The 16,876-nt window shown below is 41.6% G+C and overlaps 1 protein-coding gene across 2 annotated transcripts in view; it reads left to right on the top strand.

The window, feature by feature from the left end:
* The window catches only part of gdpd5a (glycerophosphodiester phosphodiesterase domain containing 5a), a 94,388-nt gene extending 85,207 nt beyond the window's left edge, over nucleotides 1–9,181 (top strand). For both annotated transcript variants that reach the window (XM_034178947.1, XM_034178946.1), the window contains one exon: nucleotides 8,845–9,181. In XM_034178947.1, coding sequence (XP_034034838.1) covers nucleotides 8,845–8,909 — 65 coding nt within the window. In that variant the 3' untranslated portion in view covers nucleotides 8,910–9,181. The remainder of the gene's footprint in view (nucleotides 1–8,844) is intronic.
* Nucleotides 9,182–16,876: the final 7,695 nt, after the last annotated feature.

Raw genomic sequence — 16,876 nt, 5'->3', positions numbered from 1 at the left:
AGGTGCATAAATTTGAGCACCCTTGTCATTTTATTGATTTGAATACATTTCGCACTAATTATTGGAACACAAAATTGGTTTGGGTAAGCTCATTGACCTCCTTACACAGTCATGAGAAAGGATATTTAAGGCGGCCATTTGCAAATGTTTCCCCTCTTTGCATCTCTTCTAATGAGTGGCAACATGGGAGCCTCTAAACAACTCTCAAATGACCTGAAAACAAAGATTGTTCAACATCATGGTTTAGGGGAAGGATACAAAAAGCTATCTCAGAGATTTCAGCTGTCAGTTTCCACTGTAAGAACATAGTGAGGAAATGGAAGACCACAGGCACAGTACTAGTTAAGGCCTGAAGTGGCAGGCCAAGAAAAATCTCAGATAAGCTGAAGCGAAGGATGGCGAGAACAGTCATAGTCAACCCACGGACCTGCTCCAAAGACCTACAACATGATCTTGCTGCAGATAGTGTCTCTGTGCATCGTTCAACTATACAGTGCCCTTTGCACAAAGAGATGCTGTATGATGCTGCAATGCAGAGGAAGTCCTTTCTGTGTACATGCCACAAACAGTTGATTGAGGTATGCTAAAGCACATTTGGATAAGCCAGCTTCATTTTAGAATAAGGTGCTGTGGACTGATGAAACTAAAATTGAGTTATTTGGACATAACAAGGGGTGGTATGCATGGTGGAAAAAGAACACAACGAAAAACACTTGCTACCTACAGTAAAATTTGGAGGTGGTTCCATCATGCTGTGGGGCTGTGTGGCCAGTGCAGGTACTGGGGATCTTCTTAAAGTTGAGGGTCATATGGATTCCAGTCAATATCAGCAGATTCTTGAGAACAATGTTCATGAATCAGTGACAAAGTTGAAGTTGCGCCAGGGCTGGATCTTTCAATCAATCAATCAATCAATCAACTTTTTTCTTATATAGCGCCAAATCACAACAAACAGTTGCCCCAAGGCGCTCCACACTGCAAGGCAAGGCCATACAATAACCATGAAAAACCCCAACGGTCAAAACGACCCCCTATGAGCAAGCACTTGGCAACAGTGCGAAGGAAAAACTCCCTTTTAACAGGAAGAAACCTCCAGCAGAACCAGGCTCAGGGAGGGGCAGTCTTCTGCTGAGACTGGTTGGGGCTGAGGGAAAAAACCAGGAAAAAGACATGCCGTGAAGGGGGGCAGAGATCGATCACTAATGATTAAATGCAGAGTGATGCATACGGAGCAAAAAGAGAAAGAAACAGTGCATCATGGGAACCCCCCCACAATCTACGTCTAAAGCAGCATAACCAAGGGATGGTCCAGGGTCACCCGATCCAGCCCTAACTATAAGCCTTAGCGAAAAGGAAAGTTTTAAGCCTAATCTTAAAAGTAGAGAGGGTATCTGACTCCCTGATCTGAATTGGGAGCTGGTTCCACAGGAGAGGAGCCTGAAAGCTGAAGGCTCTGCCTCCCATTCTACTCTTACAAACCCTAGGAACTACAAGTAAGCCCGCAGTCTGAGAACGAAGCGCTCTAATGGGGTAATATGGTACTACGAGGTCCCTAAGATAAGATGGGACCTGATTATTCAAAACCTTATAAGTAAGAAGAAGAATTTTAAATTCTATTCTAGAATTAACAGGAAGCCAATGAAGAGAGGCCAACATGGGTGAGATATGCTCTCTCCTGCTAGTCCCCGTCAGTACTCTAGCTGCAGCATTCTGAACCAACTGAAGGCTTTTTAGGGAACTTTTAGGACAACCTAATAATAATGAATTACAATAGTCCAGCCTAGAGGAAATAAATGCATGAATTAGTTTTTCAGCATCACTCTGATTTTAGAGATATTGCGTAAATGCAAAAAGGCAGTCATACATATTTGTTTAATATGCGCTTTGAATGACATATCCTGATCAAAAATGACTCCAAGATTTCTCACAGTATTACTAGAGATCAGGGAAATGCCATCCAGAGTAACGATCTGGTTAGACACCATGCTTCTAAGATTTGTGGGGCCAAGTACAATAACTTCAGTTTTATCTGAGTTTAAAAGCAGGAAATTAGAGGTCATCCATGTCTTTATGTCTGTAAGACAATCCTGCAGTTTAGCTAATTGGTGTGTATCCTCTGGCTTCATGGATAGATAAAGCTGGGTATCATCTGCGTAACAATGAAAATTTAAGCAATACCGTCTAATAATACTGCCTAAGGGAAGCATGTATAAAGTGAATAAAACTGGTCCTAGCACAGAACCTTGTGGAACTCCATAATTAACTTTAGTCTGTGAAGAAGATTCCCCATTTACATGAACAAACTGTAATCTATTAGACAAATATGATTCAAACCACCGCAGCGCAGTGCCTTTAATACCTATGACATGCTCTAATCTCTGTAATAAAATTTTATGGTCAACAGTATCAAAAGCAGCACTGAGGTCCAACAGAACAAGCACAGAGATAAGTCCACTGTCCGAAGCCATAAGAAGATCATTTGTAACCTTCACTAATGCTGTTTCTGTATTATGATGAATTCTAAAACCTGACTGAAACTCTTCAAATAGACCATTCCTCTGCAGGTGATCAGTTAGCTGTTTTACAACTACCCTCTCAAGAATCTTTGATAGAAAAGGAAGGTTGGAAATTGGCCTATAATTAGCTAAGATAGCTGGGTCAAGTGATGGCTTTTTAAGTAATGGTTTAATTACTGCCACCTTAAAGGCCTGTGGTACATAACCAACTAACAAAGATAGATTGATCATATTTAAGATTGAAGCATTAAATAATGGTAGGACTTCCTTGAGCAGCCTGGCAGGAATGGGGTCCAATAAACATGCCGATGGTTTGGACGAAGCAACCAATGAAAATAACTCAGACAGAACAACCGGAGAGAAAGAGTCTAACCAAATGCCGGCATCACTGAAAGCAGCCAAAGATAACGATACATCTTTGGGATGGTTATGAGTATTTTTTTCTCTAATAGTCAAAATTTTGTTAGCAAAGAAAGTCATGAAGTCATTACTAGTTAAAGTTAATGGAATACTCAGCTCAATAGAGCTCTGACTCTTTGTCAGCCTAGCTACAGTGCTGAAAAGAAACCTGAGGTTATTCTTATTTTCTTCAATTAGTGATGAGTAGAAAGATGTCCTAGCTTTACGGAGGGCTTTTTTATAGAGCAACAAACTCTTTTTCCAGGCTAAGTGAAGATCTTCTAAATTAGTGAGACGCCATTTCCTCTCCAACTTACGGGTTATCTGCTTTAAGCTACGAGTTTGTGAGTTATACCACGGAGTCAGACACTTCTGATTTAAAGCTCTCTTTTTCAGAGGAGCTACAGCATCCAAAGTTGTCTTCAAAGAGGATGTAAAACTATTGACGAGATACTCTAACTCCCTTACAGAGTTTAGGTAGCTACTCTGCTCTGTGTTGGTATATGACATTAGAGAACATAACGAAGGAATCATATCCTTAAACCTAGTTACAGCGCTTTCTGAAAGACTTCTAGTGTAATGAAACTTATTCCCCACTGCAGGGTAGTCCATCAGGGTAAATGTAAATGTTATTAAAAAATGATCAGACAGAAGGGAGTTTTCAGGGAATACTGTTAAGTCTTCTATTTCCATACCATAAGTCAGAACAAGATCTAAGATATGATTAAAGTGGTGGGTGGACTCATTTACTTTTTGAGCAAAGCCGATAGAGCCTAATAATAGATTAAATGCAGTGTTGAGGCTGTCATTCTCAGCATCTGTGTGGATATTAAAATCGCCCACTATAATTATCTTATCTGAGCTAAGCACTAAGTCAGACAAAAGGTCTGAAAATTCACAGAGAAACTCACAGTAACGACCAGGTGGACGATAGATAATAACAAATAAAACTGGTTTTTGGGACTTCCAATTTGGATGGACAAGACTAAGAGTCAAGCTTTCAAATGAATTAAAGCTCTGTCTAGGTTTTTGATTAATTAATAAGCTGGAATGGAAGATTGCTGCTAATCCTCCGCCCCGGCCCGTGCTACGAGCATTCTGACAGTTAGTGTGACTCGGGGGTGTTGACTCATTTAAACTAACATATTCATCCTGCTGTAACCAGGTTTCTGTAAGGCAGATTAAATCAATACGTTGATCAATTATTATATCATTTACCAACAGGGACTTAGAAGAGAGAGACCTAATGTTTAATAGACCACATTTAACTGTTTTAGTCTGTGGTGCAATTGAAGGTGCTATATTATTTTTTCTTTTTGAATTTTATGCTTAAATAGATTTTTGCTGGTTATTGGTGGTCTGGGAGCAGGCACCGTCTCTACGGGGATGGGGCAACGAGGGGATGGCAGGGGGAGAGAAGCTGCAGAGAGGTGTATAAGACCACAGCTCTGCCTCCTGGTCCCAACGCTGGACAGTCACAGTTTGGAGGATCCAAGAAAATTGGCCAGATTTCTAGAAATGAGAGCTGCTCCATCTAAAGTGGGATGGATGCCGTCTCTCCTAACAAGACCAGGTTTTCCCCAGAAGCTTTGCCAATTATCACTGAAGCCCACCTCATTTTTTGGACACCACTCAGACAGCCAGCAATTCAAGGAGAACATGCGGCTAAACATGTCACTCCCGGTCTGATTGGGGAGGGGCCCAGAGAAAACAACAGAGTCCGACATTGTTTTTGCAAAGTTACACACCGATTTAATGTTAATTTTAGTGACCTCCGATTGGCGTAACCGGGTGTCATTACTGCCGACATGAATTACAATCTTACCAAATTTACGCTTAGCCTTAGCCAGCAATTTCAAATGTCCTTCGATGTCGCCTGCTCTGGCCCCCGGAAGACAATTGACAATGGTTGCTGGTGTCGCTAACTTCACATTTCTCAAAACAGAGTCGCCAATAACCAGAGTTTGATCCTCGGCGAGTGTATCGTCGAGTGGGGAAAAAACGGTTAGAGATGTGAACGGGTTGACGGTGTACACGGGGCTTCTGTTTAGGGCTACGCTTCCTCCTCACAGTCACCCAGTCAGCCTGCTTTCCCGACTGCCCGGGATCTGCCAGGGGGGAACTAGCGGCAGCTAAGCTACCTTGGTCTGCACCGACTACAGGGGCCTGGCTAGCTGTAGAATTTTCCACGGTGCGGAGCCGAGTCTCCAATTCGCCCAGCCTGGCCTCCAAAGCTACGAATAAGCTGCACTTATTACAAGTACCGTTACTGCTAAAGGAGGCCGAGGAATAACTAAACATTTCACACCCAGAGCAGAAAAGTACGGGAGAGACAGGAGAAGCCGCCATGCTAAATCGGCTAAGAGCTAGTAGCTACGCAACCTAGCGGATTCCTAAAAACACACAAAGTGAATAATGTGTAAATAATTTAAAGGTGATTCAGCAGAAGGAGTGCCCCAATCAAGGCACCAAACAGGCCATGAAGCAGCACAGACAACGCACGACAACAGCGAACGCACGACAACGGTGCTAAAATAAAATAAAAATCAACTAAACACGCTGTGGAGCAGCACAGATAACGCACGACAACAGTGCTAAAAGAGAAAAAAAAAAAAATAAAAAAAAATAATAAAAAAATAAATAAAAACGAAAGCGTTAGCAAGCTAGTTAGCTTGCCAACGCTGATGAAAGTTAGCTGATAAAAGTGCTCCGTCGCGATGTTTTGACCGTTAGAGGTCGTCCTTAGGCGTTGGAGCACAGTAAAAAAGTAAAAAAAAAAAGTAAAAGGTAAAAAAGTAAAAAAGTAAAAAAGTCTTGAAAAAGACTGTTAATTCAAGTCCAAAGTAGCAGGTAGCAGTCTCTGTGTAAACAGTCCCAACAGAGAGCCAAAATTCTGATGCCAACACGTAAACCAACACGTATCTGAACACCACAACACGACAACGACGCTAAACACTGCTCAAAAGGCATTCATGCAGTACAAAGTTCTGGAATGGCCATCTCAGTCCCCAGACCTGAATATTATTGAAAATCTGTGGTGTGATTTTAAGCGGGCTGTCCATGCTTGGAAACCAACAAACCTGAGATGTTTTGTAAAGAAGAATGGTCCAAAAAACCTTCAACCAGAATCGAGACTCTCATTGGAAGCTATAGGAAGCATTTAGAGGCTGTTATTTCTGCAAAAGGAGGAACTATTAAATATTAATGTATTTTTTTCTGTGCGGTCGCAGAGGCAAAAACTCGGGTCTGGGAGGAGTTTGGGGAGGCCATGGAGGAGGACTATCCGTCGGCCTCAAAGAAATTCTGGCAAACCGTCCGACGCCTCCTGAGGCGGAAGCAGCTCTCCACCAACACTGTCTAGAGTGTGGGTGGGGAGCTGTTGACCCTGACTGGGGATGTTGTTGGGCGGTATACTTCGAGGATCCTCAATCCCATTGTCACGTCTTCCGAAGAGGAAGCAGAGACTGGGGACTCAGAGGCGGATTCATCCATCACCCAGGCCAAAGTCACCGAGGTGGTCAGAAAGCTCCTCGGTGGCAAGGCTCCTGGGGTGGATGAAATCCGTCCGGAGTACCTTAAAGCCCCGTTTACACATAGACGGTAAGAGTGCCCGGAAGCGTCCCGGAAGACTTTTTGGCCGTCTTAAGGATCACACGCCATTGTTAACGCTGGCACTAGGGGGCGTGGCTTAGTTCCGGCTTTACCGGGAATTGTCGAAAAAATTATTCAACATGTCGAATAACTCCGGGAGAGCTCCCGGAGAATTTGCGTGACGACAGAGACAACGCGAACAATGGCGTTTGATAGTTTTTAATCGCCGTTTCATCCTGCCCCTTCCTGTAGTGCCGTAGTTTACACTGCCATAATTGGCGGCCGGCGTTGTATCCCTAATCAACGGCATATAAAACGGCGATAGAGCCCACATTGGCATCCTTAAAGGTGTTTTAACCGGCGACAGAGGCAGACAAAACGGCGGCGCTAGTGGACAGTACGCCGTTCTAAACGCCACCTCCTGGTTAACGGCATTCCAAACGGCCGATAGGCGGCGATCAGTATAAAAACGCTAGCGCGCTGCATGCAGGCCTCTCACTCGCGGCCAGCTCCAGATATTTTTGCAGAGAGGGTCCAGTATGCCTCCTAAAAGAAAATTGGCAGCAGCAAGGACTTACCAAGAGGTCTGGTTCAGAAGCAGAGGGTAGCCCTGTGGTGGAGACGAGCAACACGTTGAGGAGGGGAAAAATGAAGGAGAAGAAAAGGCTGAGGATGAGCTCCCTCTCCCTGCAGTGACAGCTGCTTCAGCCTATTATACTCTGGGGGCGGTGCCTATATGCAAAGGTTCCTGGAGTAACGCAGGATTTGCCTGGATAAATCCAGCGGTACACAGGGCATTATCGGCGGCAGCAGAACACCGCCATTCTCACACGCGTCTTAACCTGCGATTGTAAAGGATAGAACTGGGTATTAACCCCCGTTGCCTGATGTGTGCCGGATGCTACGGTGTCAAAACGCCGCTTTATTCAGCGGATTTAGCGGCGTTTTATTTGCATATTTGAGGCAAGTACGGCGCTCAAAACGCAGACGAAATGCTCCACCCCTTTCCACTGTGAAAACAGCCAGAACTACCGCAAACTTCGGTCTACTGGAGCTCGACAGACGGATTGGTGCAGCATCTGCAATGATGTGGTTGCTGTATCGGACCGTCGTGGTGAAGAGAGAGCTGAGCAGGGGGGCAAAGCTCTCGATTTACCGATTGATCTACGTTCTGAGCCTCACCTATGGTCATGAGATTTGCCTCATGACCAAAAGAACAAGATCGCAAGTACAAGCAGCTAAGATGAGTTTCCTCTGCAGGGTGGCTGGGCGCTCCCTTAGAGATAGGGTGAGGAGCTCGGTCACTCGTTGCAGTCGTTGCCATTGAGCAACGACTGCTCCTCCACGTCGAAAGGAGCCAGCTGAGGTGGCTCAGGCATCTTTTCCGGATGGCCCCTGGACAACTTGCTGGAGAGGTGTTCCGGGCACATCCCATCGGGAGGAGGCCCCGGGGAAGACCCAGGACACGTTGGAGGGACTACATCTCGCAGCTGGCTTGGGAACACCTCTGGGTTCCCCCGAGGAGCTGGGGGAGGTGTGTGTGGATCGGGAGGTCTGGGCGGCTTTGCTTGAGCTGCTGCCCCTGTGACCCGACCTCGGATTAAGCGGAAGAAAATGGATGGATGGATGGTATTTTTTCTGTTGGGGTGCCCAAATTTATGCACCTGCCTAATTTTGTTCAAAGAATTATTGCACACTTTCTGTAAATCCTATAAACTTAATTTCACTTTTCAAATATCACTGTTTGTTTGCTATATGATATATGATATTTGCTATATGAAATTTCTGATTCAAACAACCAATGATTTATAAAGGAAACTCAGGGCAAATAAGATGGAGTTAAAGATGCCCCAACTGTTTTTGTTTTTAAAAACAGACTCAAGACAAAGCTTTTTAATCAAGCATATTGTTAATTTTTTCTTTTTTGTTTTGCGTTATCTTTTTAGCTCGTACCTCTTATTTTTTATCTTGTTTTGTTTTATACCACATTGTGTTTTATCTTGCATTTGATTTTTTTTGATTTTTATTTTTATTATTATTCTTTTACTTTTTTCTCTATTCTCTTTTTATATTTTGCACTGTTCCTTATTATCTGTAAAGGACATTGAAATGCTTGATGTATAAAATGTGCTCTATAAATACATTTGCCTTACCTAAGTGTTTCTTGGTTACAAACAGTGCTGCCCATGTCTACTGTTTCAAAACAAAAACAACACACTGCAGCTGAATAGTAGGATTTTGGTGGTGCTATTTTACATGATGAATTTTGAAGGACAGTTTCGAATTAATTTTTTGACCGCCATTAATATATATATATATATTTTTTTTTTTTTTTCAGAGTTGAACAACGGGATGAGCAGCACAGAGGAGCTTTCTCTGTATCCTGACAATGGTTATGTGTGATTTCCTCAGGGACATCTGAACACACTGGTCACCTTAGCTGGAAAAACATTTGTTTCGGTGTAGACCAGTGTTTCTTAAATTTTTTCAGACCAAGGACAACTTGACCCCCCCCCAAACATCCTGTGGACCATATATCTTCCCAAATAGCCAACCAGCAGTATATTACGAATTACAGCCAAGTATTGACGACATTACAAACAGCTTTGTTTACTCAGTCACATGTATGCTACTATTATTTAGAGTCATTTAAACTGTTTAACACTTAAGTTACACTTAAGTTACAAAGAAATGCCCCCAGGCTACCAGTTTGACACACGTGACTGAAAAGGTTTATTAACAGTAATTATAAATACCAACTAAAGATCTTTTTCCTGTGTTTTTCAGGCTGTCTTCTCCAATAATTCAAAAATATAATGCAATGCTAAAATACCATCGGCCGTATGAGCATTGTTTTTTATAATTTAAAGTTGTTTCACTTGTATCCCAGTGCAAATTATATATATATATATATATATATATATATATATATATATATATATATATATATATATATATATATATATATATATATATATATATAGTTGTACATTTATTGTTATTTACATTAATTATTAAAATCCTATTGTCTTACATGTTCAATAAAGCCCCTCTATCAATCAATCAGTCAATCAAGCATAAACAATATTCACGTTTATGAGTTTTTGACAAGAGCAGAAGTTAGCAGAAGTTATTGTGCACGCTGACGTCCGCAAAATGTCATTTAATGTCATCCAGAAGTGTTATTGGGTTACAAAAACAGCGTTTTCAGTTTTAGAAGTGTTTTTTTTTTTTTGCTAGCTTTTACATAATATATGACAAAGAGGTTATATTTACACACAAATGAAACAGAGTTTTCAGCTAGCTACCAGCCTGTGACATCACCACGCTAACATCCACTGAATGTCCTGCAAATGACTTCAGGGGTGTTAATAGGCTCCAAAAACAGCATTTTTAGATTTACAACTGTTTATTTCTCACTTGCTTTTATAGACTATATGAGAAACATGTTATATAAACACATAAATGAAGCATTTTTAGAGAGACCTTCCACTGACGTTACAGTGCCCCTGTACTCTGATTGGCTGTCACCTCTGCCAATTAAAAACAAAACGAAACAGATTTTAACAGAATGTGACTTTTTAACCTCTTAAAACGGGTCAATGTTAGTCATCTTTGAACTTGTCCAAGGTCTGTGTCCCAAGAATGTTCTCTGTGAATGTGAATACCCTGGCAGTAATAGGACTGGACTTATGCTGAGCACAGACAGACAGACAGATAGATGGACTGATGGACAGACGCAAAGCCTTTGCAATACCTGACGGCCATATTTGACGGCCTCGGGTAATGGAGGCCTCAGTGACTCCGCCCACTAGTATTATTTTGTGAGTTTTGATCGTGTGTTTGTGTTAATTTCTACAAAACTGAATAACAGTCTGTCTGAGGACAATCAGATAACAATCCTGGTCTCTCAGACTGTAGAGTGACCTCAGAAGTTTCATTTGAGGTATAGTTTTTTTTGGTTTTAAACGTCATTTATTTCACTGTTCTATAACAGATGGATTCTGAAGTGTCGTGTGGCTGATGTAACTGTTTATTTTCCCTTCTGACAGGATTGTGAGCGCCGGTTTGAACCACTTTGTATTTGCGTTTGCTATCATTATTATTGATGTACTTTTCAAGACGTATTCTGTCGTGCATGAAAACGTATTTTCTTGCCGCTTCAAAGGATGATGAGGTTTTGAAAGTCATTAAATTGCAGTCGCTGTACTAAACTTTTCTTCTGCCTATTTCAGTCGCACTGAGACTGATTAGCATTCAACTCAACTCTTACGTCTTTCACGTGGCTGCCTTTTTTTTAAACTGTTGGACTGATAGAATTTTGAATTATTTTTGTCTTTAATATAGTTACAGATGTAAAGTTTTAGCTGCAGATGTCAACTCTCAAATAAAAGTGATCTTTTCTGTTTGGAAAATTGTGCATATTGTCATTTTGTGCAAGAATTATAGAATAGCAGCACTCATTAGAACGTAGACCTGCACTAAATTCAGATCTCCATCTGGATCCAGATCAAATGCTGCAGCAGTCATGCATCATACATGTCTTTAGATTTTTATCAGTTATGTGCAGTCATTAGAGGCAAAAATATTGTCATTTGTCCTTATATCTGTCTTGACCATGTTTTATTAGGTTTGTCCTCTAATAATAGCTGCTTTTTTAGTAGGCCGTGACTACCGGTACGGACCCGTATCTACAGAGACCGTTCTAAAGATACGGAGGGTGTCTTACCAACCAATCAGAATGCACAAATATGTCTGTACCCGTACCATATGATGCTAAAGGTCCGGCAAGGCTTCAAAACTCATCTGTACATTGTCCGTATCTTCAGTGAACTTCGGTCCGTACCTTTAACAGTCCCGCGGAAGATACGGATGTACGTACCCGTAGCCACTTCGTTTTTAATAACTTTTTTTGGGGGGGGGTAATGCTGCTAACAATTGAGAATCTGTTCCTTTAGAGAGCTGTGGCTGCAGCACATGACATTTTTAGTGGGTACAAACTCACTAAAAATCCCACTGGCTGTAAAAGTGTTTTTATTTGTTTATCTTGAGGTGGGTACTCAGTCATATCAAATGAAATGGTCTCACAGCTCCTGGAAATGACATGTCCGAACATCATCAACTACACCTAGCAGTCTTGTTTTTTTTTTTTTTATTTGTTTGAATAGAATATATATATATATATATATATATATATATATATATATATATCCTCAAAATTATTAAATATATGCTGATGCATATACAAACTATAACCCAACAAACCAGCTATGTAATGTGTGAGTGTCTTATATAGTGACATAAGTCCTTTAGAATCTATTATAAATGCAACTGTCATAATTTCTGTTCAAATATGAAAACAGTTGTTTATACAGTAGTGTTCAGAATAATAGTAGTGCTATGTGACTTAAAAGATTAATCCAGGTTTTATGTTGTGTGGGCCGCCAGAAGAGGAGGTACTGCTGGCCCACCACCAGAGGGCGCCCTGCCTGAAGTGCGGGCTTCAGGCACGAGAGGGCGCTGCCGCTGCGGACACAGCCGGGGGTGACAGCTGTCACTCATTATCTCATGACAGCTGTCACCCATCTACACTTCATCATACCACTCCATAAAAACCGGACGTCATCGCCACCTTGTTGCCGAGATATCATCGACCTGTGAAGGTAATATTCTCAGCCTTAAAACTAACTGTGTCTTAGTCTGAACTCGTTTTACAGCTGTTTTCCTGTGGAGTGCCTTATCTGGGAGATTGGCGTAATCAGCGACGGCTTCGCTTCACACCCCAGCCAGATAAGTGTTTGAGACAGGAGCTGCACGAGTGTGTGTGAGAGGTGGAGGTGGAATCTCCACCATTGTTGTTACTGGGTGTGCACACACCCACATCTTATTGTTTCTGCTCCTCGCCAGCAGTACCAGATCCGACATTCAGAGACGGTGGCCACCTGGGGACTCTGGACTTGGCAGCTCCAGTATTCTCCGGGTTCGGTGGCGGAGGAAATCGTGTGGTTCCGGTTCTTCTCAGGACAGACGTCTTCTATCCTCGAGCCTGCCCACACATCACCTTTGTGGATTGACTGTTTGCAAAATTCTGTATTCCTCTGTATTGTGGTTGTGCTCATTCACAACAGTAAAGTGTTCATATTCGACTCTTTCATTGTCCGTTCATTTACGCCCCCAGTTGTGGGTCCGTGTCACTACACTTTCCCAACATTTTACATGGGAAACAAGGTACCAGTAGATTCTCACAAATCCAACAAGACCAAGCATTCATGATATGCACACTCTTAAGGCTATGAAATTGGGCTATTAGTAAAAAAAAGTAGAAAAGGGGATGTTCACAATAATAGTAATGTGGCATTCAGTCAGTGAGTTCATCAGTTTTGTGGAACAAACAGGTGTAAATCAGGTGTCCCCTATTTAAGGATGAAGCCAGCACCTGTTGAACATGCTTTTCTCTTTGAAAGCCTGAGGAAAATGGGACGTTCAAGACATTGTTCAGAAGAACAGTGTAGTTTGATTAAAAAGTTGATTGGAGAGGGGAAAATTATACGCAGGTGCAGAAAATTATAGGCTGTTCATCTACAATGATCTCCAATGCTTTATAATGGACAAAAAAACAGAGACGCGTGGAAGAAAGTGAAAAATAACCATAAAAATGGATAGAATAATAACCAGAATGGCAAAGGCTCACCCATTGATCAGCTCCAGGATGATCAAACACAGTCTGGAGTTACCTGTAAGTGCTGTGACAGTTAGAAGACGCCTGTGTGAAGCTAATTTATTTCCAAGAATCCCCCGCAAAGTCCCTCTGTTAAATAAAAGACGTGCTGAAGAGGTTACAATTTGCCAAAGAACACATCAACTGGCCTAAAGAGAAATGGAGGAATATTTTGTGGACTGATGAGAGTAAAATTGTTCTTTTTGGGTCCAAAGGCCGCAGACAGTTTGTGAGACGACCCCCAAAATCTGAATTCAAGCCATAGTTCACAGTGAAGACAGTGAAACATGGTGGTGTAAGCATCATGATATGGGCATGTTTCTCCTACTATGGTGTTGGGCCTATATATCGCATATCATGGATCAGTTTGAATATGTCAAAATACTTGAAGAGGTCATGTTACCTTATGCTGAAGAGGACATGCTCTTGAAATGGGTGTTTCAACAAGACAATGACCCCAAACACACTAGTAAACGAGCAAAATCTTGGTTCCAAACCAACAAAATTAATGCCTCGCAGATGTGAATAAATCATGAAAAACTGTGGTTATACAACTAAATACTAATTTAGTGATTCAGAGGATTGCTTAAAAAAAGCAGTTTGAACATAATAGTTTTGAGTTTGTAGCGTCAACCACAGATGCTACTATTATTGTGAACACCTCCTTTTCTACTTTTTTTTACTAATAGCCCAATTTCATAGCCTTAGAGTGTGCATATCATGAATGCTTGGTCTTGTTGGATTTGTGAGAATCTACTGAATCTACTGGTACCTTGTTTCCCATGTAACAATAAGAAATATACTCAAAACCTGGATTAATCTTTTTAGTCACATAGCACTACTATTATTCTGAACACTACTGTGTGTGTATATATATATATATATATATATATATATATATATATATATATATATATATATATATATATATATATATATATGAGTATGAAGCAAACCAATATTAATTAGTTTTACCTTTTTCAGTAATGCAGCTAATAAATAATTACAATATCAAGCTAAAATATGAATGACATAAAATAATATTATAATTCATTTTTCAAAATTTGCTTGAGGGTTGAATTACGGTAAATACTGTTCTTACATAAAGTTTTAAAACCTTTCAATGTTTCATGGTATTTAAAATTTTTTGAAGGTAGCTTTCGGGAGGCGATGGTCTCGTGGTTAAGCATTTGGTTTGAGACCAGAGGATCCTCGGTTCAAACTCCAGCCTGACTAGAAAATTACTAAGAACCCTTAGGCGAGGTCCTGAATCCCCAAGTTATTCCCGGTGTGTAGTGAGTTCCTTGCATGGCAGCACCCTGACATGTGTGTGAATGGGTGAATGTGAGGCATCATTGTAAAGCACTTTGAGCTTTTGATGCAGATGAAAAAGTGCTATATAAATGAAGTCTATTTATTTATATTTACAAACACACTGAACAGAACACTACACTCTGGGATGAATGCAATTGGTTATTGTGATTCAGCTGACCTTAGACTTAGATGCTCAAAAAAAAAAAGAAAGTGAAGTTTGCAAAATCTGTCCACCTAATAAGTAAGCAACACTAGTCGTTTTACTGCAATGTGTAAAATACACATTTTAACCATTTTGATGTATTCACTGTTAATTGTTAGCTGATATGATGGAGAGGAGAAAGGTAGACATATTGTGTGTGCAAGAGACCAAGTGGAAGGGAAGTAAGAGCAGGAGCATCGGCGGTGGGTACAAGTTGTTGTACCATGGTGAGGACAGGAAGAGAAATGGTGCTGGGGTCATTTTAAAGGAAGAGTATGTTAAAAGTGTGTTGGAGGTTAAGCGAGTGTCTGACAGGGTGATGAGTGTGAAGTTGGAAATTGAAGGGGTGATGATGAATATCATCAGTGCATATGCCCCACAGATAGGTTGTGAGATGAAGGAGAAAGAAGATTTCTGGAGTGTGTTAGATGAGGTGGTGGAGAGTGTGCCCAAGCATGAAAGAGTGGTGATAGGAGCAGACTTCAATGGGCATGTTGGTGAAGGGAACAGAGGTGATGAGGAAGTAATGGGTAGATATGGTATCAAGGATAGGAATGGGGAAGGGCAGATGGTAGTTGATTTTGCAAAAAGGATGGAAATGGCTGTGGTGAATACCTACTTTAAGAAAAGGGAGGAGCACAGGGTAACATATAAGAGTGGAGGAAGGTGCACACAGGTGGACTACATTCTTTATAGGAGATGCAAGCTAAAAGAAATCACAGACTGTAAGGTGGTAGCAGGAGAGAGTGTCACTAGACAGCATAGGATGGTTGTTTGTAGGATGACTTTAGAGGTAAAGAAGAAGAAGAGAGTGAGAGCTGAACAAAGGATCAGATGGTGGAAGCTGAAGGAGGAAGACTGTTGAGTGAAATTTAGCGAGCAAGTGAGAGAAGCACTAGTTGGAGGGGAAGCAGTTTTGGACAACTGGAAAAGTACTGCAGATGTGGTGAGGGAGACAGCTAGGACAGTACTGGGTATGACATCTGGACAGTGGAAGGAAGACAAGGAGACTTGGTGGTGGAATGAAGAGGTCCAGGAAAGCATAAGAAGAAAGAGGTTGGCAAAAAAGTTTTGGGATAGTCGGAGAGACGAAGAAAGTAGACAGGAGTACAAGGAGATGCGGCGTAAGGCGAGAAGAGAAGTGGCAAAAGCAAAGGAAAAGGCATATTGCGAGCTGTACAAGAAGTTGAATAGTAAGGAAGGAGAAAAGGACTTGTACCGATTGGCCAGACAAAGGGACAGAGCTGGAAAGGATGTGCAGCAGGTTAGGGTGGTAAAGATGCACATGGTAATGTGCTGACAAATGAGAAGTGTGTGCTGAGAAGGTGGAGGGAATATTTTGAAGAGCTGATGAATAAAGAAAATGAGCGAGAGAAAAGGCTGGATGATGTGGCGAGAGTAAATCAGGAAGTAAAAAAGATTAGCAAGGAAGAAGTGAGGGCTGCTATGAAGAGGATGAAGAGTGGAAAGGCAGTTGGTCCAGATGACATTCCAATGGAGGCATGGAAATGTCTAGGAGAGATGGCAGTAGAGTTTCTAACCAGATTGTTTAATAAAATCTTGGAAAGTGAGAGGATGCCTGAGGAGTGGAGACGAAGTGTGCTGGTTCCTATTTTCAAGAACAAGGGTGATGTGCAGAGCTGCAGTAACTACAGAGGCATAAAGCTGATCAGCCACAGCATGAAGTTATGGGAAAGAGTAGTAGAAGCTAGGCTTAGAAAACAGGTGAAGATCCGTGAGCAGCAATATGGTTTCATGCCGAGAAAGAGATGCTACAGATGCAATGTTTGCTCTGAGAATACTGTTGGAAAAGTACAGAGAATGACAGAAAGTGTTACATTGTCTGTTTGTGGACTTAGAAAAAGCTTATGATAGGGTGCCAAGAGAAGAGTTGTGGCATTGTATGAGGAAGTCTGGAGTGGCAGAGAAGTATGTTAGGGTAGTGCAGGACATGTACAAGAATAGTGTGACAGCGGTGAGATGCGCAGTCGGCATGACAGACTCATTCAAGGTGGAGGTGGGATTACACCAAGGATCAGCTCTGAGTCCTTTCTTGTTTGCAGTGGTGATGGACAGGTTGACAGATGAGATCAGACAGGAGTCCCCATGGACTATGATGTTTGCAGATGACATTGT

The sequence above is a fragment of the Thalassophryne amazonica genome, chromosome 9 (assembly GCF_902500255.1).
Source record: "Thalassophryne amazonica chromosome 9, fThaAma1.1, whole genome shotgun sequence".
Lineage (NCBI taxonomy): Eukaryota > Metazoa > Chordata > Actinopteri > Batrachoidiformes > Batrachoididae > Thalassophryne > Thalassophryne amazonica.
The sequence above is the reverse complement of the archived record's forward strand: the minus strand, read 5'-3'. Positions and strand labels throughout refer to the sequence as shown.